The sequence below is a fragment of the Protopterus annectens genome, chromosome 2.part1 (genome assembly GCF_019279795.1).
Source record: "Protopterus annectens isolate FY-2018-M chromosome 2.part1, PAN1.0, whole genome shotgun sequence".
In the NCBI taxonomy this organism is placed as follows: Eukaryota; Metazoa; Chordata; order Ceratodontiformes; family Protopteridae; genus Protopterus; species Protopterus annectens.
The window spans coordinates 1,643,713,376-1,643,736,319 of NC_056729.1; the positions used below are offsets into that span (position 1 = coordinate 1,643,713,376).

The 22,944-nt window shown below is 40.7% G+C and overlaps 1 protein-coding gene across 1 annotated transcript in view; it reads right to left on the reverse strand.

Annotated features, from left to right (window-relative positions):
• The window catches only part of TTLL10 (tubulin tyrosine ligase like 10), a 750,762-nt gene that overhangs the window by 19,117 nt on the left and 708,701 nt on the right, over positions 1 to 22,944 (reverse strand). Inside the window, exon 8 of the mRNA XM_044063591.1 lies at positions 12,077 to 12,170. Coding sequence (XP_043919526.1) covers positions 12,077 to 12,170 — 94 coding nt within the window. The remainder of the gene's footprint in view (positions 1 to 12,076; positions 12,171 to 22,944) is intronic.

Consider the following 22,944-nt stretch of genomic DNA (forward strand, 5'->3'; position numbering starts at 1 on the left):
GACAAACTCAGCTTCACATGGATAGAAAGCCTGTTCCATAGGAAGGGTAGTCTCTGGGACACATATCTACTTCTCTATTACGTTCTAAGTCACAGACAAAATTCATATCCGTACACCTTGTATTTCTGGTACTCTTTGACATACAAATATGGTGGAGATTCATAAGTGTGGAGTTTGCAGATGCCTTGTATGCCAGGCATAGATCATCCCTCAGCAATCTGTAGGAGACTGAGTAGAGGGAAAAGGCTTTAAGGCCTTCTGCCTAAGGCAGATTTATTACATCTTGTTTTCTTTTTGTAAGGAACCTCTGAGGTTGCTCTAGTTGCTGTACATGCCATGAGGGTTTGCTCCCCTAACTGTGTGGCTTGCTTTTGTGCTTTAGTTTAGGACTGTATATTCTGGAATCTGTTCAGTTGTTTTTATCTTCTTTTTAAGTCTTTGCATTTGATTTTTTTAGTGCTGTTTCTAATAAATCGCTCTTCTCAATAAGGCTGTCAGATGTTTAGTATCTGCTTGAGCTTTCTACAAATGAACCAGATGGGGCATCATTTTAACATCTAATTCAAAATGCAGCACCCCCAAACACACCACTCCAGTGTAACTATTACAGCATGAATTCAACCCCCTGCAAAGGGTCAGAACGTACAGCCTCTTCATTGTCCAGGCATCAGGGGCAGTTATATCTGCTGAGCTAATCTTGTTGTATGGATTTTGAGGACATATGGAACTAAAACGTAAATTATATTTATAAGAGAAGAACATGTATATATCAGTTTCCTAAAGAGGCGCTTCATAATAGTGCTTGAAGTCGCTCTTTTTCTTCCCTAAATCCCCCACAGAAGGCAAAATTATAAGTTATGTACACACCATAACTATACATTCTTCATCTCTAATGGGTTAAGATCCGATCCTCGGATCTGACTCGGCGGCATATACTAGATTTCAGATCCAGCTTTCAAGCTCCTTCTTCTTACATATAATGCTCGACTCCATCCCCATTGCCTCAGATGAGTTTGCTGCCTCATCTCTCAGTTTTTCAGTAGAAAAATAGGATAAATAAAACTAAAGACAATGCTAAAACCTGGAGGAGTAGGTTCCAAACACAGTCCAACAGGTTGATCCAGAAGCAAAAAGAATGGGAGACGCCTGGGAGGGAAGGTGAGGAAGAATAAAAATGGGCAACACAGGTGCCAAGTTATGGTGAGTACATACCTTATAAATCTGATGTCCTTTTCATTCTTCTTCACTAATAGGATAGAGTCCCTTGGGTGACCCTCACAGATGGATATTCCTGAGCACTGCCAAACCAATTGATATCCGATTTGTAGTGTGAAATAAAGGTATGAGCTTTGGACCATGTGGCTCCTGCACAAATATCATCAATCAATGTCCTTGACCAAAAGGCCGATGAAGTAGCCAAGGATCAAGTTGAATGAGCTCGGGGACCTTCGTAATTCTAAGCCTTTTTGAGAATAAATCAATGAAATGCAGTCTGTAATCCATTTGGCCAGGGTAATCTTAGAAACTGCTTGACCCAGCCAATTTGATGAAAAGTATATGAAAAGCTGATCTGACTTTTTAAATGGCTTTGTCCTGTTAAGGTAAAAACGTACTTGTCTATGTACATCAAGGAGATGCAGCGTGTAATCTCTCTTACTGGAAAAATTCAGAAAAAGACTATTAAATCAATGAACTGGTTCATATTATTTTCTGTTATGTTTTATTTATTTAACATTTGTTGACCGGGAAAGTCCAACTAGGTTCCACAGAGCCTGTTTTCAGCAGAGGCCTGGGGAGAAATGCTCTAGATCCATGTCTTTGGTATGTGGGAGGAAAGCGGAGTACCCGTGGAAACCCACGCAAACACAGGGAGAACATGCAAACTCCACACAGAAGGCACCCCAGCTGAGAATTGAACCAGAGAACCTCTTGCTGTGAGGCAACAACGTTAACCGCTGCACCACTGCGCCGCCGTGTTCTTTTTTTATTCAAATAATTTTATTCAAAAAATATTTTTTTTTAAATAATAAATAGTAAATATAACAGATCAAAAAGGAGTGAATTGAATGAACTATTTACAGAATATACAATGGCCTTAAGTCAGATAAAGTCAAAAGGGATACAATCATAGATATACAGACAACTAATCAAGACTGTTGTACAAGGAATAACAAATTATAACCTGCATTCTTGCTTCCTCTTTTCTTATGAAGATAAAATTGTGTCCATTTTAAGTGTCTCTGTTAGGGAGAGAACTTTCTCCCAAGGATTGTTAGTCCATTTCTTTGGAAAGATCCTCATTTCCTTGACTTTAATTTCCAACAGTGCTACTTCTTTCAATAGAGTGAGAAAATCATCAATTGTTGGGATGATAGAGGTGTTCCATTTCCTAGTGATGCATTTTTTCAGACAGCCATTGTAGTCCAAAGAAGATATAGTTCTTTGTTTTTCATAACAGTTGTTTCCATTTTATTCAGAAGAATTAATGACTTTGACAAAATGAAAGAATCAGTAAAAATGGCTTGCAAAAATTCACCAATATCCTCCCAAAATTTTCTAATATGAGTACAGTCATATATAATATGTGACCAATCAGCATTACATTTGATTTTTTGGTTGATATTATTTTCATAAGCCACCGTAGGCAAAAAAGAAGGGTTACTTCATAGAAAGATGCTATCTTTATGAAAAATAATGTAAGGGGGGTTTGCTTAAAGAGCCTATAGTTCAGAAATTATTTTTGCTAAAGTTATTCCTACCAGAAAGATTGTTTTCTATGACAGAAAAAAAATAGATCACATTTGTCTGATGATTCAAAGGGTTTCTGAGTCAAACTGTGAAGAAGTACCATAAGGTCCCAAGGTGGTGAGGGATCCTTTACTGGAGGTCTGGGAAGAAAAATACCCTTCATAAAAGCTTTACATAATCTAGAGGAAGCCAGGGAGAAAGATTTATTTCATGAATGGAAATTAGAGATGGCTGTCAACTGAAGCTTAACTGTAGAAAAATTGGCTCCTTGATAAAAAAAAGGGTTGTGAGAAAAAGGAGATCTGCAGAAGGTGGGATCAAAAAAGGATTGATGTTTTGGGTAGAAGCCCAAACAGAAAACCTTTTCCATTTGCTCCTGTACACTTACTTGGTGGCAGTTTTTTGTGATGCTAAAATAATGTCACAAACTGGGGAAGAAAGTCTGAACTGTCTGATTATTACTGGAAGAGGAGAAACCATAAAGTTAACCTGAAGGCTAGAAGGTTAGGATGTTGAATGCCAGATGGGTGAGACAGAAGACCCTGATGAGGCTCCAGTATCCATGGAGGGTAACGAAGATGAGACCATGGGAAGGGGAACCAAATTTGTCAGGGCCAGAAAGAGGCGATGAGGATTACAGAGCACTTCAACCTGCTTGCTTCCTGTAAGAACTTTGGAATTGGGGAAGAGAAGGGTAAGCATAAAGGAGGCCAGAGGGCCAAACATGAAGCAGACTGTTTCTCAGTAACTCCCCCTGAGAGGGGAATAGAGCAAAGTACTTGTTGCCATTGTTGAAAGGGGAGGCAAATTGTTCACAGCAAGGTTGGCACCAACACCTGCAGATCATGCTCACTACTGACTGGTTCAGACACCACCCATGAGGCATCAGAATAGATATGCTCAATTTGTCTGCCAGCATGTTGGTTTTCTATGAAATGTGCACTCCAATTAGAAAGAGGTCTGAAGAGATCACCCATTCCCACACTCTCATGGCCTCTCTGCACAGGAAGTAAGATCAAGTTTTTACTTGCTTGTTGATGTACTAGACTACTGAAATATTGTCTGTCTGAACTGCAGTGGTCCCCACAGGGAGAGATTCTTGAAATGCCTGCAACGCTTAAGGGTCTACTCTTATCTCTAGAACATTGATATGCAATTTGGTATCTTGGGGGAATCACACGCCTTGCACCGTCCTTCCTAAGAAATGACACCCACACCCCAGCTGGGAGGCATTTGTGGTTACTATGGCAACTGGATTTGGAAAAACAAAGTGTATGCCCAGAAACAGATTGTATCGGACTGAATCCACCAGTGAATATGATGTATGCAAAACGGGGTGAGTTTTATCTGAAAGGACAGGGGCTGATGCATAATGGACCACTGTACAGCTAGGGTCCAGTAAAGAATTCACATAAAGAAGCATGCTAAGAGAGAGAGTACTGTGGCAGCTGACATTGACCCCAGTGCTTGAAGCACTAATCTCACTGAAGGAGACGGATGAGTGAGGATAACAGGATATTGATGAACATTGTGGATACTCTTGTAAATAGGAAAAACGTAATGACCTTGTTGTATTTGTACATTGGAGCTTTTCTCCCTGGGCCTCCACTGAAAATGGGTTATGTTTAGCTCAGTGGACTTTCCCGGTAAACAAATGTCAATAAATAAATGTCTTAAAGAAGCAATGTGGTGGACTGGTTGCAATGTCATCTGAGTCAGAGTATTTAAGAGCATTCCAACAAATTCCAGGCTTTGAACTGGAGTAAGTTGTGATTTGGAAAGACTAATTGAAATGCCCAGGGTGTTGCAAATCTGGAGCAAATACTGCCTGACTTGTTGAAGTTAATGCCTGGAGGGGGCAGCGAGGAGCTGGAATCCTTGAAGCCTCAAGTGAGCTGATACTACTGCCATACATTTTGTAAACGCTCTGGGGGCTGTGGTGAGTCCAAAGGGCAGAGCTCTGAATTGGTAATGATTGGCTTCCAGCTGAAGGTGAAGATACCTCCTGGATCATCTGTCTATTTTTATATGATAGCACTCATCCTGAAAGTCTATGGAGCACATCCAGTCGTTCTTGTGCACAAGTGGCAGAATGGACTGAACCATGTCCATTCAGAACTTTGCCTTCTTCACAAACTGGTTCAAAGTGCATACATTTAAAATGGGTCTGAGGTCCCCTGTTTTCTTGGGCATTAAAGAGAAGCATGAGTAGGTCCCAAACCCTGTCTGGTCAGGTGGGACCATCTGGATGACTCTTTCTTTCTAGGAGCTTTTGTATTTCTTGTATTGTCTCCTTCCTCTGACTGGGTGGAACATCGGGAAGTTTTTTCCTCCAACACAGAGTAAGAAGGGAAAAGTTTTGTAGCAGCCTCTGGATATTATTCTTAGCACCCAAGAATCTTTTGTGATATCTGTCCAGGTGTCTAGGTGTAAAGAGAAATAACCCCTAACTGCCCCCAGAGATAAACAGTCGGGTAACACTTCAGGAGTGCTGATATGACCTGTCTGAAAAGGAATCCATAAAGCCCTGGTTCTGCAGGACTCCTCTGCCTCTAGAGTGATGTCTGCCATTAAAATTTCCTCCTCTACCTCTGGAGGATTTGCGAATCTTGGAAAGTTCCTTAGAATTATGGAATTACATTTTCTTACCACCTCTCTGGTTTTGGGACAAGGTCCACTGAGGAGTAGAAAATTTGATTCCCACAGCAGACAGTATTTTCCATCTTTTATTGCTGTTGGTGAGCATATCTTCAACTAATGTCCCAAATAAAGAAATGTCATCAAAAGGGGTATTAATAAAAGGGTGCCTTATAGGGCTCTGCAAAGTTGTATAGCCACATCCAGGTGTGTCTCCTTATGGCAATACCTTAATTGGCAGCTCATGAGGTACCTTCAGCTGTGTGAGAGATTAGCCTCATTGACACATTTGAAATAGATAAAAAAGTGGCCAGTTGACAGGAAGTCCTTTTGAAGTCCTCAGCAGACATGGACTCAGAGAGAGAGAGAGAGAGAGAGAGAGAGAGAGAGTTTGATAATTCCTTAGTTTGATCTCTCTGCAACCTAATAAAGTGTTTCAAATAGTTAAGTGGTCACAGAGCGAAGGTAGATGAGGTGAAGACTAGCTTTCAAAATCTGTTCAGTGCTCTGTACTTCCTGTTTGGTGGGTGGACAGAAGAGCTTTGCTCTGCTATCTCTTTCTTAGTGGCTGTGACCACCACGACCACCATAACATCAACCAGGACTCCTTTGCTCCAGTTAGGGCGGTCTGAAGGAGGAGCTAAAAATTTGTCCAGGAGCTTGGCAATGAGCGTGACAGTGCCTGGCTCTTTCCATGCCCAGCGGGAAACCAGATCAATAAGTTCATCCACCAGGGGGTTACCTAAGACATAGATGGTACAGCACCAAAAGTCTCCAGGAACACCGATTCCTCAGAAGAAGGAGTTTGGGACAACCAACCACCTTTCTGCTTAAGGATTACTAGAATATCCCCAAAGGAGATTTCATCAGGTGGTGATCTGGGGGATCCTTCTCATTCATCAAAATCAGTGTCTTCATTGCAAGAGTCTGTGTCTCCTCTTACATGTCCTCTTCCATGGAATCTCCTCTGTGGGATGTTCAGGTGAGGTGTCAGCAGATAGGTGGAGTTCCTCTTATGAAACTACCTGGAGACTAACTGGAACTGGCTGTCCTTGTGGAGAAGGTCTGATGGACTCGGAGCTCAAAGCCAGTGAGGGGAAGGGGATAGGATTTGAGATATGAGACAATGGTTCTCTATGAATACAGCAGGCCCTTATCACCATGAATGCCAAGGGATCAATGGAAATCCTTTCATCCCTCCTTAAACCAAAACGTCGGAAGAAGGTAGGTCAGGACCACCCCTGGATCTGAGCTTCAAGGGGAGAATCAGATCCGAGCTGTCCAGTATCGAGGCTCTGAGAGGAAGGGAGCTAATAAAAATGGAGCCAAACTCTATGATCCAAGAGTTTTGGAGCAGAGCCAGTCAAGGAAATCATATGTGTAAAGGAAGGTACTATCCTTGGATCTGACACTGAAACTCTGGAGATCTCAGATCCTGGGAATCCAAATCACAGGTTGGATTTGAGAGGAGAAACAATGGACTTAATATGAACACTCAAGGATCCAGTAGGGGACAGAGCTGGAATAACCCTCATTTGGATCTGAGCTCTGAGGGATTTACCCATCATCCTATCCACATCCACCTCTGACAGACTTCTGGAAGACCTAGAAGATAACATGGAAGGGGGTCTTGAGTGTTTCTTCTGAGTCTAAAATAGCTGAGTGGGTAGAGAAGGTGAAACACTGTCTACTCTGGCATATGACTTTCATGAACTGAACTGGTTCTTGGATCCAAGGACCTAGAATCTGGAGAAGAAGCAGATGGTAAGGGGGACATAACAGTAGGAGCCAATACTTTTGGATTTGATGAAGGCTTTGAATCTGAGGAACGGCCAGAAGGTTTTGGATCTGAGGAGGTCAAATCCAAAATTTTTCTGATTTTTTTTTTTAGTGGCTCCTATGAAGCCCTTGGGAACTTTGGAGGAAACCTCTTCCTGGCATGCAAAGAAATGGATTTGAACATTTTAGAGAGGGTTTGAACCCCAAAAGAAGCAGAAAATAATTCCTTAAGAATGAGTTTGTTACACCTGTCCAATAACACTCTAGGATTAAAAGTAGCACAAGTGGAACAGGCTGTGTTGAGATGGTCCAGTCCTAGAAAATACATGCACTTCTTGTGGGCATCTGAGTTTGGGATCTTATGCCCGCAAGAAGTGCATTTTTTAAATCCAGTTCATTTCTCTGACATGGTTAAAAGGAGAATACCGTGGAATTGAGGAAAGAAACAACAACAACAAAAATAACTTCTTTTTTAAAAAGAAATTAGTAGCTTATAGGCAGAAAGAGAGGAAAAAATACCAGCTATGGTATTCTAAGGAAAATACCTGAAAAGGTTGTTGTTTGTCTTTTGGCTTTTTTCTGGTTAGGGGTCGCCACAGCGGAACTCCGGTCTGCTAATGATTGGCAGTACATTTTTCATGAACGCCGAAGTGCCAGCTCGATGTCCAACCTTCAATGAAAGCACGCCCATTTATGCATGTCTTTCGAATGCCACCCAACTGCGGGGATGACATGCAGACTCCACGTAGAAGGCACTCCCCACACTCCAGCCGAGAATCAAACGGGAGAACCTCTTGCTGTGAGGCAACAACGCTACCGCTGCACCACCGCGGAAGTTAAAATACCTGAAAAGGTAAGGGAAAAAAAAGAACACTAACGATGATATGAAAACTACTCAAGGTGACTAGAGTCAAGAAAAGTGCAGAAAAAATCCTAAATGCCTGTGACCACTAAGAAGGCTGAAATAGAAAAAAGACTGACATGTTTTAAGAAGAACTATGACAAATTAACTAGCAACTGTTAGAAAAAAAAATGCTTATTATCCTCGAGAGTGGAACCTACGTCTAACCACAATGGCAGCAAATGAGATCTGAAGCAATGGATATGGGTAGAGAGAGGAGCTGGATCCAAAATCTAGTATATGCAGCCGAGTTGATCTAAGGATCACATCTGAACTCATTAGTGACCAAGAATGAAAAAGACAATATCAGATCCGACTTTAAAATTACCTCCTTAACTAATACAGTAATACAAATGGTTCTGTACACTAAACTATTAGCGATGTTAAAAACTGGCAACTTTAAATTTGATCTGTACTCTCCAACATTCAATTAAAAATACACTCACTAGAAACTAAATATGTTATCCTGAACTAAAAACTTTCTAACACCACAAAAACAACAGTGGTTACTGCCTATCTATTATTGTCACTCATATGGAGCACCAATCCTCATTAATATTCTGGCTGCATTAAGAACTAAACTAAAACAATGTGTTAATGAAACTGTAAAATTAGCTGCTAACAAACCTTAGACACGCCCACCTGCTCTGCCCTAAAAACCCCACCATCTCACATGCACCTAGCCACGTGCAACTCATGACATAATATATAAACGGGTCTATATTATAACATCAAAGTTGCAAAACTTCAAATGTTATAATATCAAACCCACTACATTGAAGGATGAAAATAGCAAAGCCACGGAACATCGAATTCTTACCTAGGGCAAGATTTCGGTGGGCTGTTCTGTGGCTTCACTATTTCCTCCACTGTGGTGCGATAGTTATGGACTTAAGGGTTAGGGTGCGGGTTAAGGTAAATGGATAGGTAGGAATATACGTATGGTTTAGCGTAGGGATAGAAGCAGGGTTTTGTTAAGTGTATGTGTGCGTATTAATTTGTGTGTGTATAGTTTTGTAGGGTGTGTGCGATAGTTATGGACCTTAGGATTAGGGTACGGGTTAAGGTTAGTGGATAGATAGGAATGTATGTACGGTTTAGTGTAGGGTTAGAAGCAGGGATTTTTTAAGTGTATGTTTGTGGTTTATTTATTTTGGTGTGCTTGTGTTGTGAGTATGTTTCCCAGGGAAAAAATTCGCTATTCTGAGTGTTCGATGTTATCATATTTTGAAATTCCAAGTTCGAGCTTATGGTGTTCGATATTTTGGAATTTCAAATATATGATATAGACCCATATAAACTTTCCAAATGCCAACACTAAGCAAGACTGTCCACAGCTACTATCAAAGAAGACTATACACTCATATGACAAACACTTCTCTCTTCTCACAAACCTGAAAGATATGCTGGAAATGCCTTGCAATCTAGATGCACTGCCTGATCCTGGAAGTCAGTTCCGCTTCTGCCAAGGACCATATCTAACCTCCACACATTTAAATCTATGATGAAGAATTTCTAGCTGAATCATTTTGCTCCTGCTGAACACCTGGATAAACATTTTCTATACTCTCTTCCAGGTTTACCAGCTAACGCCATAAACAATACTCTAAGCCCGCCACATAACACTGATCAGTTGATCAGATGAGCATCAATACTTGTATTCTGTTTTTCCACATATTACAATTATTTACCTGATTTTATATTGTGGTCATTCTCTCTTTCTCTCTATACACATCTCTCTCTCTGTGTATATATATATATATATATATATATATATATATATATATATATATATATATATATATATATATATATATATATATATACACACACACACACACACACACACACACAGACATGGGTCTATGTTTCTTGATCAAAATTTCACTATCTTAAACAAGAAACATTGAGACCCATTAAAGTGAAAATGCACTACATCGAAAGTACACTTTCGCAAAAGCCAGTTCACCGAACCACGAAAAAAAAAAAAAACTTTAAACAGTATTTTGCAGACCCCCCCTGCACCCCCATGTGGGGGAGGCTGTACCCCCCAGACCTCCTCTACTTAAATATACTAACGCCGAGATTGCACTACAGTGGGGAAAGGATAAATTTCCTTATCCCCACTGTAATGTGCTTTGGAGAACTGGCTTTAGCAAAAGTGCACTTTCGATTTAGTGCACTTTCGCTTAAATGAGTTTGATCTTCTGGTTGTCAAGAAAGTGTGTTCTTGACAATCAGAAGTAGACCCACACATATACATATATATATATATATATATATATATATATATATATATATATATATATATATATATATATTACTAGTCTCTAAGCCTACCTACCACTCCTGAATTTATTTAATTTAATCTAGTGTTTCCTTATTATTTCCTTGACTACAATCCTCAATCAGTTTTCTCAATTTCATCTTCTATAACTTCCTGTCCACATACCATAATTATCTATCTTTTCTAAGGCTAGCTGACCTTTTCTTACAGCTTCAACCATTTTATTCAATATACCCTATATATGCCCTGCTACGAGTATAATACCTTTGCTTGTAAATCATTCTGTTTATTTTTTCCCTATACCAACTTTGTTATTTTGCATGTATGTCTTTGCCAGTGAATCATTGTCATTAGTAATTTGATTGTATTACTTATTCAACTCACATATGACTCATGTCTATAAGTGTTTTAATATTGCCTTTACTGGAACTTTTCTCTGAGGGCCTTTGCTTAAAATGGGTGTCATCATCCAGACAGACATTCTTGGTAAAACAAATGTCAATGTCTTCATCAGACCTATCATTGAGCATAATACCCCATGTGGTATGCACCCGACCAGACACATGCAGCAACTGTTCCTTACAAAAGGAATATGAGGAAACACAATGCTCTACACTGATCACCTCAAAGCCCCAATACTTTTCTTGGTGTCATATAGACTTCTGAGCGGTGATCTTTGCTTGTTGTATGAAGCATCCCTGGACTCTGTTTTGATGAACCATTTGCACATTCCCAAAATAAACAGCAGCTGGACTACTACATCAAAAGGCCTACATTTTGCTTGTGACATAAATAGGACATGTTGGAGTGACAGACATGTTCCTCAGAGAATTTCCATTCTTTAGACAGGCTCTCCATCCATATGAAGCAGATTTCCTCCCTAACCCTATATAAGGGCAACTTGGAGCAATGGATGGGTAATCAGAAATTCACCCCTGGTCTGGCATTCATGTCTCTGATGGATAGAGGCAGTCACGAAATGACCCCTATATAAATCAAATTTGTCTGTCACTTTTGGGTTGCATGGCTAGGCTTCTAAGAGCCCCAGTGGGCATACACCTATGAACCTGTAAAAAAATAAAGACGCAGGGAGTTACAAAAGGTGTTTTACATATACTACATAAGTATACTTGAAAATATAATTTATCCTGGCATAATTATGTTAGGGATGCAGGGTAACAGCCCCCCCCCCCACACACACACACAGATGTGGTGTAGAAAACTATTGCAGCCCTCCACACATACTCATAGACAAGTTTTTTTTCATAACATGTTTTGCCATCTTGTTTTTGATTAGAAGGACTCATCAAAACATGGTTTATTGAATCAGGATTTGAAGAACAGTCACATACTATTACGTGCATCTGCCACCATGAATAAAACATGGATAGTGATTCAAATGAAAGTAGTACAGTGTTCCAGTGCTGGTTATGGTTTTACTGTGCCAAATTATTAGTAATTTAGGAAAAGCTTTACTTGACATCTCTAATGTAGTGATAGAAAAATACTGATAACTTTACCATGAAAGGGTACTTTCCCCTCTCTATCTGTGTCTGCCTTAGAAACTTATAGACTGAAAATGTTCACATCGTTTCCTAGCTGTCTCCTTTATGGCTTGTGAATCATAACACCATACTGCAAAACAGGTTACAAGACTAAAACAAATCAATATAACCTTCTGAACAAAAGCAGGGAAAAGAAATAAGGAATTAAAAAATGCTTACCAAGGGTTTCATTAACAACAGTGGGGATGACCTCTTTTAGAACATCACAGTTTGTATGCAATGCAGGATTACAGTTCATTTCCAGAAACCAAACCTATAGGCCAAGATAATGTCCTGTTAATCTTTTAATTATCTACTGTACATTGCATATGTTAGTATATATTTTACATTTATAGTCAATGTCTAACTCACCGTAGTGAATGAGTATCTCTTATAATGCACTGCATTACAATAATACATACAGTAATGGTCAAGCAAATTTGATAAAGCAATATTTCTGCAAAAGGGTTTTTATTCACTCAGGCTTTAAGAGTGAAGCTTGACTGGTTAACAGATATCAAAAACCCAGAACAGAAAAATAACTTTGGATTTTATTAATGAATAGTGGAGAAAATGAGTCATTTGATAATAAAAATATATTCTTAAAAGTGTGATACATCGTTTGAAGTGATTGCAGTGTTACTTCCAGCGTTTTTTCTGATTTCAACAATGATGAACAAACTTGTCACAGAAGACATTGCAAAACATCAGATATGTTACCCCAAATCAGCAGTAATTAAGAACATCTCTGCGTAACCATAATGTCCATGTTATGCATATTTAATCAATAATATCAGTCAGTCACCTCTGATAAACCAGGACTTTTCCTACAGAAGGTGTTCGATTTCATAGCTTTGGCAGTGATGCTACGTTAGCCACCAAAAAAGGGAACGTTGACATATGTTCAAAGGTCATTGATCACAAGCTTGGCACTCTGAAGTAGGTTCAAAGATTATTGGGAGCAAGCTTGGAGTGGTCGGATTAGTGTTCATACAGACAGTGCTTTTATCAGTTCTTACAAGTTCATCTGTACTGTGTGGTCAGATTTTTCAGTATTTTTTGGTAATTGGGAGCATGTTTAGAAATCTGAGGTATTTTATCGCTACCGAGAACCAGCTTGGAATTCTGACGTATGCTCAAAGGTCAGTGGGAAATTGTCTAGAACTCTAAAGTTGCTTCAAGGGTTTGGTGACCTTCATTATGAACTGCTGAGCATGAAAAAGTTTGACAAAAGTAATTCCACAGAGGAATTTGTAGTTATCTATGTATTTATATACATTACTTATCTGCGGTGGTGGTGCTGCGGTAGCGTTGTCGCCTCACAGTAAGACGCTGTCCAGTTCGATTCTCAGCTAGAGCATCTTCTGCATGGAGACATGTGTGAATGGGCATACCTTCATTGAAGGTTGTGCGTCAGGGCTGGTAACTCGGCACGTAAAATCAACTACCAATCATTAGCAGACTGGAGTTCTGCTGTGGCGATCCCTAACCGGGAAAAGCCGAAAGACACAAACAAACCTTTCAATGTAATTATGGACTTACATTGTTTATTCAACAGACGTAGAAGTCTTTATGTAATTCACCGATCCCTCTTGTTGGTACTATCAATGTTAATAGTGTGAAATTACATGTGTTTATGTTATGTCTGCTTTTGTTGTTCTGCATTCAAGCCACAGATTTTAAGAAATAACTCAATCTCTGAATACACTAAAGGCAGCTAGAGAGCACACATAAATAACCTATATGATGCAGAATACAATGGCCATTCCTTTATTCTAACAGAGTAATTAATGATCTAATGTTGTCAGTCTTCATTTATTCTTGACTTCTGGGTTACGGTTCCGATCCTCAGAACCGATCTGGCCATTATATAGCTTGCATCAGCCAAAAACATCTCTTGAGCTGCAAGTCTACCCACAATGCCCCTCTCCACATTACCTCAGATCTTGTTTGCTGCTTTTATTTCAAGACGCCTCAGCCAACTCTCTTGTACCCAAGTATATTTTTATTGATCCTTATTCTTCCTATTCAACTCAAACGTTTCTATCTTTTAATACTTGGTCTACCCATAGCGTGTGTGCTGTATTTTTTCATTACCACTTACTGCTGGTAGATTCTCCCTCTACCATCATTGGTAGTTTTTCCCTTTCCTCTCTCTACCATTGGTAGCCTTTCTACCATTGTTGGCAGATTTTTCCCCTTTCTTTTGTGTGTGTTTTCTAAGACTTGTGTCTTGTTTTGTAAAACTTTCTTCCTTTATCTTTTTTTGCCTTCCTATCTGTTTTATCAGGAATATGGCAGAAAAGCTCCACTACGGGGTTTAAGCAATCTGTAGAGTGCGGCAGGAAAATGCCAAACTCAGACAACCATGAATCCTACATTTACTGCTTGGGTGTTCCCCATTTGAGTATAGACTGTGCCATCTGCCAGGGTTTCATTGGCAGTGAGGAAGGATAAACTGATTCTCAAAGGGGTCCTTAAAGTCCCATTCGAAGAAGCCTTGTCCAAGGCAGACCAGTCACCTCTAGCCTCTGGATCAAAATCCTTCTGTTCAGTGCCGACGTCTCCATCAGTACCGATTGTCAAATAAACCTAAAAAGCTTCTGAGGGTTCATCTTCATAAATGAAAGTTAAGGTTCCAAGGCTCTCAGAGCAGCCTAGATCCCCAGCACTAAAAACCACACCAGTGCCTTCTACACCAACTACCACAACTGTTCCATGTTCAATTACCACGGCTCCAACTTTGACCACGGCTCCGACACTGGTGCTGAGTGTTACTTCTACCATTTCTGTGCCTATTTCCCCCATGGTACAGCAAATGGTGCTGAAATTAGTGGTGTCTACAGAACCCAGGTCTATCTATTCTCCATCTTTGAACCCGTTCCATGGCCAGCTCCCTTGTCCATTCCTAGAGAGAGACCCAATTTACCTTCTGGATTATTCATCCACCAGAAGTCTTTCTGACGTTAATATTGCTAAATTGGTGGATCAGATTTTGGCAGCCTAGGGTCTCCCATCCTCTTCTCAAGCCCCTCTCCCTTCTGGTGAAGAGGGTTTTTCTACATCCACCCCCAGTTATTCTCCTGCTCTAACCTTGAATCAGGCTTTAGACCTATCGACTTTAAGGTCTCAGGTACCAATGGCTTTGGCACCGACAACACTTCTGTCTTTGGCACCAAGTCTATATCTGCTTCCCTCAGTGCCTTTGGCACCATTAGGTCCCCGGGACTGCAGGCCTAGGAGTTTGAGCTGGCCCCGAGTTTTTCTATGGACCCGGTAATATCTTTTCCAGCTGTGCCAGCAGGTGACCTGTTATTGGTTATGGTCAGTCAGGTGGGACTCTCAGGGTGGGGAGTGACCCCAGTTCCAAGTTTGTCTGTCTCTCTTCCGAGCTCCCATCCCTCCTCAGGGGATCCTACCTTTCAGCCTATGGAAAGAGCTTTAGCCATTGCTTCTTTTCAGATGGCTGCTGGGTTATTGGAGTCTTCTCCCATGACCCTAGGTTTTTCAATTCAGCCACCAACCTCTCTACCCCTGGACAGCATGCACCATGGTTACAATTGCCTTCTAAAGGCACTCCCTCTTCCGAGTCCTTCTCAGATGTTCCCACTGAATAGCCCCCTCAGAAAAGATTGTGTAAGAGGAAACACTTTGATTATCCTGAAGAATCCATCACAGAGAACATGGATTTCAATGAAGGGGAGGGCTCCCCATGGCCACACCCAGACGGCATCTCCTGTGGCGACATTCTGGAGATCCTAAAACAGAGGGGGTGATTGGAAGTGGAAAAAAACATCTTTGGAGGAATCTGTGTACTTTCAGGCTTTTGGTGCACACCCATCTATCTCCTGGGTGACCCTGCCCTCTGACAATTTAATTAAACTAATAGCTAAGTGGACTTGGAAGGCTCCTGACTCTGTGGAACCAGTCTCCTAGAGACCTGACAAAATCCTTAATGCTCCAGAAGATCAACCGCATTGGGCTAAGGGCTTAGTAGTACATTCCATGGTGGTAGTGGCCACCACCAAATAAAAACTAGCTGAGGAAAGTTTTGCTGTCCATCCCCTGAACTGAGAGTCCAGGATGATGGACAGATTTGGGAATCAGGTCATCACTGACCTTCTCCATCAGATCCTTGAACATTTTGGCACATTTCACAAGACTTCAAAGGGATCTGGTCAAGGATGTGTCAGATATCCTGGAGGGAGCTGTTGTTGAGGGGGTCCAGGAAAAAGTGGACTCCCAACTAGCTACCCCGGAGTCTATCTTGAACTCATCCATGAGGCTCATTGCACATATGGCTGAAGGGGCAACCAGGTCAGAAGCTTCAGGTGTTGCTATTCACAGCGAGTTTGCAGAATGATTCAAGTCTTCCTTTGTCAGTGCTCCCTTTGATAGATCTTCTTTATTTGGTTCCAAAGTAAAGGAAACTCTCTCCAGGTGTGAAAAGGATGGAAAGACTTTATCTGCTGTTGGTGTACAATTTTCCACTCCTCAATGATCTTATTCCAGGAATCAAAGGAGTGGTAAAATGTGGTTCAAGAAATCCCAAAATCCTTTCCAGGACACATGTGGTTTGGGCTCCCGTCAGGGCAGAGGGGGTTGTTATAGTGTAAGACACTGTCCAAGAGGCAGCGATGGTCTGCAGAATCAGGGTTCCAGGGATTCATTCTCTGGTCAACTCTATCAGTGCTCCTGAAAGGGGGCCTGGATGTTTACTTCTGGAAGCAGTCAGGGGAAGATTTTCCTTGCAACCAAATGCCTGGCGACACATAACCACAGATGCCTGGGTGCTAAGGATCATTTTCAGAGGTTATCTAACTCCTTTCACCTTTTATCTGAGAACCCCAACAAGACTCCCCGACATTCCACCCAGTCAGAGAGTTCATGCAGCAACAGAGATACAAAAGCTGTTAGAAAAAAGAGTTATCCAAGTAGTCCCACCAGACCAACTAGGATCCGAGTTTTACTCAAGATTCTTAGTACCAAAGACAGCGGGGGACAGGAGGCCAATTTTGGATCTTAGTATTCTAAATAAATTTGTCCAGCAAGCAAAATTCTAGATGGTCACAGTTCAGTCAATTCTCCCCTTTTTAGAGAAAGACAATTGGATGTGCTCTATTGACTTTCAAGATGCGTATTACCATATAAAGGTGGACAAACACTCAAGAAAGTTACTGTGCATGGTAGCCAGTCATTTCCAATTCAGAGTGCAGCCCTTTGGCCTCACCACAGCCTACAGGGTGTTCACCAAATGTATGGTAGCAGTCACAGCACATCTGAGGCTGCAAGGATTCTGAGTGTTTCCTTACTTAGATGATTGGTTCCTCAACACTTCCACCAGGCATCTACAACTGCAAGCTACAGACTACATTCTGAAGCTAGCGCTTCAGTTGGGCATCATGGACAGTCCTGCAAAATCTCAGCTAACCCCTTCTCAGGACATGGAATTTATCTGAGCTCACCATAACACTGTTTCTTGCATAGCATCACTTCCACTACACAGGATACAGAAAATTCAGTCACATGTCCTACCTCTTCTTTGCTCAAACAAAATTCCTGCTTATCAAATTCTGCAGGCATTGGGCTCCATGGTGGTAGTGGTCACATTTGTTCCATTGGCAAGATTTCACATGAGACTTCTCCAATGGTTACTTGCAAACCAATGGACTATTCTAACCCACCCCATGAACCATTATTTAATTTTCATATCCAGTTGATGCAATGACCTATCCTGGTTGGTTACAATCAAAAGAGATTCTTCTAGGCTGCCCCTTTGTTCCCCCTCAGCCCAAGGCCATAATGACCATGGATGCTTCCCAGATGGGGTCGGGGGAATTATCTTGGGAAGACAGTCCAAGACACTTGGTCTCCCCCGAGGCCAATTTGCTATCAATGTTCTATTGTTAAAGGCAATGCTTCTGGTGTTGCAAACATTTCACTCTGCCTTATCTCAAGAGATGATAGCTATTCAGTCAGACAACATGTCTGTAGTCTGGTACATCAGCAAACAGGGGGGAACCAAGTCAACCCATTGTGTAGAGAATCCCTTAGAGTGTGGCAATGGACTGTAAGTTCCAACCACTTTCTGATACAATGCACATCCCAGGGAGTTCAAACGTGATTGCGGACAAGCTAAGTAGATGCATCCTCATGCTTCACAAATGGTCTCTAAACTGCAGAGTAGCGAAGCAGATCTTTCTTCACTGGGGCCAGCCTTGCTGCAACCTGCTTGCTTCACCCTTAACAAGTGCAGAAGCTACTTTGCCCTAATTCCCCATTGGGGGATTCCCCCAGGGATGCTCTTCTCCATAATTGGCCCCTGGGTCTCCTTTATGCCTTTCCCTCTGATTCCTCTTTTTCTCAAGAAAGCAGCTTGGTTGAGAGGCAAAGTGAACCTCATTGCTCATTACTGGCCTTGACACATATGGTTTCCCTTCCTCTGGCCTCATCTACTACACTGCCCATGGACTCTGGACCCAGTTTTGGCTCTCTTGTCCCACCCTCAGGGAGTATTGCATCTCAGTCTTCAGACTATCAAGCTAACTGCTTGGTATCCCCAATTAGGGTAGTCACCAGGCATAATGGTATTCATTTCCACGTACGATACATTTTGTTGGCTTCCCATAAACTATTCACCAGGAGGCTCTACATTAGTAAATGGAAAAGATTTTCTATTTGGGCTTCTGACAATGGTCTGGATCCCTTTTCAGCACCAGTAGAAAAATGCTGGAGTTTCTACCTGCCGTCTTTAGTAAAGTAGCTTCTGTTTCTACAGTCAGGGTTATCTTAGCAGCTGTTTCAAATTTTAATGGTTTTGTGGATCAGTCCTTAATTTCTCAGACTTTGTAAGGTATTTCTTAAGAGCACAATCTGCTTGAAGCCCCCTTTTAAAAAACTCTCTTCCACCATGGGACATGACCCTTGTGTTACAATCACATACTTCATCTCCATTTAAACCTGCAGTGACTTGTGATTTAAACTTCCTTTCTTGGAAGACATTGCTTCTCATAGCTGTCACTTTGGCGAGGCGAGTCTCCGAATTACAGGCTTTATGTTCTAAAACTCCATATTTAGTTTTCCATAAAGACAGAGTGTTACTCAGAACAAACCCAACTTCCCTTCCTAAAGTGATATCAGAGACCAATATCAGTCAGTCCATAGACTTGCCTGTATTCTTCCCAAAATTTTCAAATAAAGGCAAGTACTGCCTGCACCTTCTGGATGTACACAGGCAATTACATTTCTATCTAGATAGAACTAAACAGTTTAGATGATCATAACAGTTATTTGTATCCTCTGTTAGTGCAACTTTAGGCAAACTTGTGTCTAAGGTGACTGTCCAAGTGGTGAAGGAACTGCATCTTTTTCATTTACACAAAACTTAAGATGAAATTCCCTATGCCAGTCAAAGCACATTCTACCAGATCTATGGTGATTTCATCTGTTTTTCATTCCAAGGCTTCCATGTCAGAAATTTGCACAGCTGCAATGTGGGCTTATCTACATACTTCTATTACTCAATACAAATTCGATATGGCCTCCAAGGTAAGAGCCTTCTTTGGTTCTATGGTTCTCAGGAATATTTTTCCATAGGGCTATCCAGGATCTAAGGTAGCTGTGGACTCTCTCCCACAAGTCAAAAATAGATGAAGATTGACAACATCAGATAAAGAACCATAACATTCTGTCTGTGTTGTCGAACTTCATCTATTCTTGCATCCCTCCCACCTGTCCCCTCCTTTAGACATCTGGTGGAGTGACATCCTGTCCTGGGTTCTTATAGCTAAGGATAATTTGCACAAGGTTTCTGACTTATAGAGTATATCTCTGGATGATAGCAAACTCAGTCTCGGGTAATGTGGAGAGGGGCATTGTGGATAGACTTGCAGCTGGAGAGATTTGTTTGGCTGACACAAGCTATATAATGGCCGGATTGGTTCTCAGGATTGGAACTGTAACCCACAAGTCAAGAATAGATGAAGATCAACAACACAGATGGAACATTATGGTAAGACATAACTTCTTTTTATTGCTTATTTTGAAAAGCGAAATGTAGCTTTGTAGAGTTCATGGGACCAGGCAACATACCATTGTGTTAAACCAGATATTAGCATGTAGACACATCCCTGACTTATGTTGACAACTATGGCGACATGCTCTAATTGTTCCAGTTCACGGGGGGGGGGGGGATTTGTACCCATCAACGTTTTTTTACATGTACCTCCTTGCTTGTACCATATATTCCCTGTAACTGCAGTTCTCAAGTCTTGACAGGCTTTCTGCACTGTGGGATCTCTCAGTCAGCAGAGCACCTGGGCATAGAATCCCAAATTCAATGTTACATTGTAAGTGATACCCCTTGTGTCACTAGAGTGCAGGATGAGTTTAGTGATGCATCATTATACAGCAGCTAGTAAAGGAAGTGATGCATCAATATACTGTGGCTAGTAAAGGAGGTGATGCATCATTATACTGCAGCTAGTAAAGGAAGTGATGCATCATTACACTGCAGCTAGTAAAGGAAGTGATGCATCATTATACTGTGGTTAGTAAAAGAAGTGATGCATCATTATACTGCAGCTAATAAAGGAAGTGATGCATCATCATACTGCAGCTAGTAAAGGAAGTGATGCATCATTATACTGTGGTTAGTAAAGGAAGTGGTGCATCATTATACTGCAGCTAGTAAATGAAGTGATGCATCATTATACTGCGGTTAGTAAAAGAAGTGATGCATCATTATACTGCAGCTAGTACAGGAAGTGATGCATCATTATACTGTGGTTAGTAAAGGAAGTGATGCATCATTATACTGCAGCTAGTACAGGAAGTGATGCATCATTATACTGTGGTTAGTAAAGGAGGTGATGCATCATTATACTGCAGTTAGTAAAGGAAGTAGTGCATCATTACACTGCAGCTAATAAAGGAAGTGATGCATCATTACACTGCAGCTAGTAAAGGATGTGATGCATCATTATACGGCAGCTAGTAAAGGAGGTGATGCATCATTATACGGCAGCTAGTAAAGGAGGTGATGCATCATTACACTGTGGTTAGTAAAGGAAGTGATGCATCATTATACTGCAACTAGTAAATGAAGTGATGCATCATTATACGGCAGCTAGTAAAGGAGGTGATGCATCATTACACTGTGGTTAGTAAAAGAAGTGATGCATCATTATACTGCAGCTAGTAAAGGAAGTGATGCATCATTATACGGCAGCTAGTAAAGGAGGTGATGCATCATTACAATGTGGTTAGTAAAGGAAGTGATGCATCATTATACTGCAGCTAGTAAAGGAAGTGATGCATCATTATACTGTAGCTAGTAAAAGAAGTGATGCATCATTATCCTGTGGCTAATAAAGGAATTAATTCAACATTATAATGTAGCTAGTAAAGGAACTGATGCATCATTATACTGCAGCTAGTAAAGGAAGTGATGCATCATTATACTGTGGCTAGTAAAGGAATTAATTCAACATTATAATGTAGCTAGTAAAGGAGGTGATGCATCATTATACTGCAGTTAGTAAAGGAAGTGATGCATCATTATACTGCAGCTAGTAAATTGAGTGGTGCATCATTATACTGACGCTAGTAAAGGAATTAATTCAACATTATAATGCAGCTCGTAAAGGAAGTGATGCATCATTATACATCAGCTAGTAAAGGAAGTAATGCGTCATTATACTGCAGCTAGTAAAGCAAGTAATGCATCATTATACTGCAGATAGTAAAGGAAGTGATGCATCATTATACGGCAGCTAGTAAAGGAGGTGATGCATCATTACACTGTATTTAGTAAAGGAAGTGATGCATCATTATACTGCAGCTGGTAAAGGAAGTGATGCATCATTATACTGTAGCTAGTAAAAGAAGTGATGCATCATTATCCTGTGGCTAGTAAAGGAATTAATTCAACATTATAATGTAGCTAGTAAGGAAGTGATGCATCATTATACTGTCGTTAGTAAAGGAAGTGATGCATCATTATACTGCAGCTAATAAAGGAAGTAATGCGTCATTATACTGCAGCTAGTAAAGGAAGTGACGCATCATTATACTGTGGCTAGTAAAGGAAGTGATGCATCATTATACTGCAGCTAGTAAAGGAAGTGATGCATCATTATACGGCAGCTAGTAAAGGAGGTGATGCATCATTACACTGTATTTAGTAAAGGAAGTGATGCATCATTATACTGCAGCTGGTAAAGGAAGTGATGCATCATTATACTGTAGCTAGTAAAATAAGTGATGCATCATTATCCTGTGGCTAGTAAAGGAATTAATTCAACATTATAATGTAGCTAGTAAAGGAAGTGATGCATCATTATACTGCAGCTAATAAAGGAAGTAATGCGTCATTATACTGCAGCTAGTAAAGGAAGTGACGCATCATTATACTGTGGCTAGTAAAGGAAGTGATGCATCATTATCCTGTGGCTAGTAAAGGAATTAATTCAACATTATAATGTAGCTAGTAAGGAAGTGATGCATCATTATACTGCCGTTAGTAAAGGAAGTGATGCATCATTATACTGCAGCTAATAAAGGAAGTAATGCGTCATTATACTGCAGCTAGTAAAGGAAGTGATGCATCATTATACTGTGGCTAGTAAAGGAAGTGATGCATCATTATACAGCAGCTAGTAAAGGAAGTAATGCGTCATTATACTGCAGCTAGTAAAGGAAGTGATGCATCATTATGCTGCAGCTAGTAAAGGAAGTAATGCATCATTATACTGCAGCTAGTAAAGGAAGTAATGCATCATTATACTGTGGCTAGTAAAGGAAGGGATGCATCATTATACTGAAGCTAGTAAAGGAAGTGATGCATCATTATACTGTGGCTAGTAAAGGAAGTAATGCAATATTATACTGTGGCTAGTAAAGGAAGTAATGCAACATTATAATGTAGCTAGTAAGGAAGTGATGCATCATTATACTGCCGTTAGTAAAGGAAGTGATGCATCATTATACTGCAGCTAGTAAAGGAAGTGATGCATCATTATACTGTGGTTAGTAAAGGAAGTAATGCA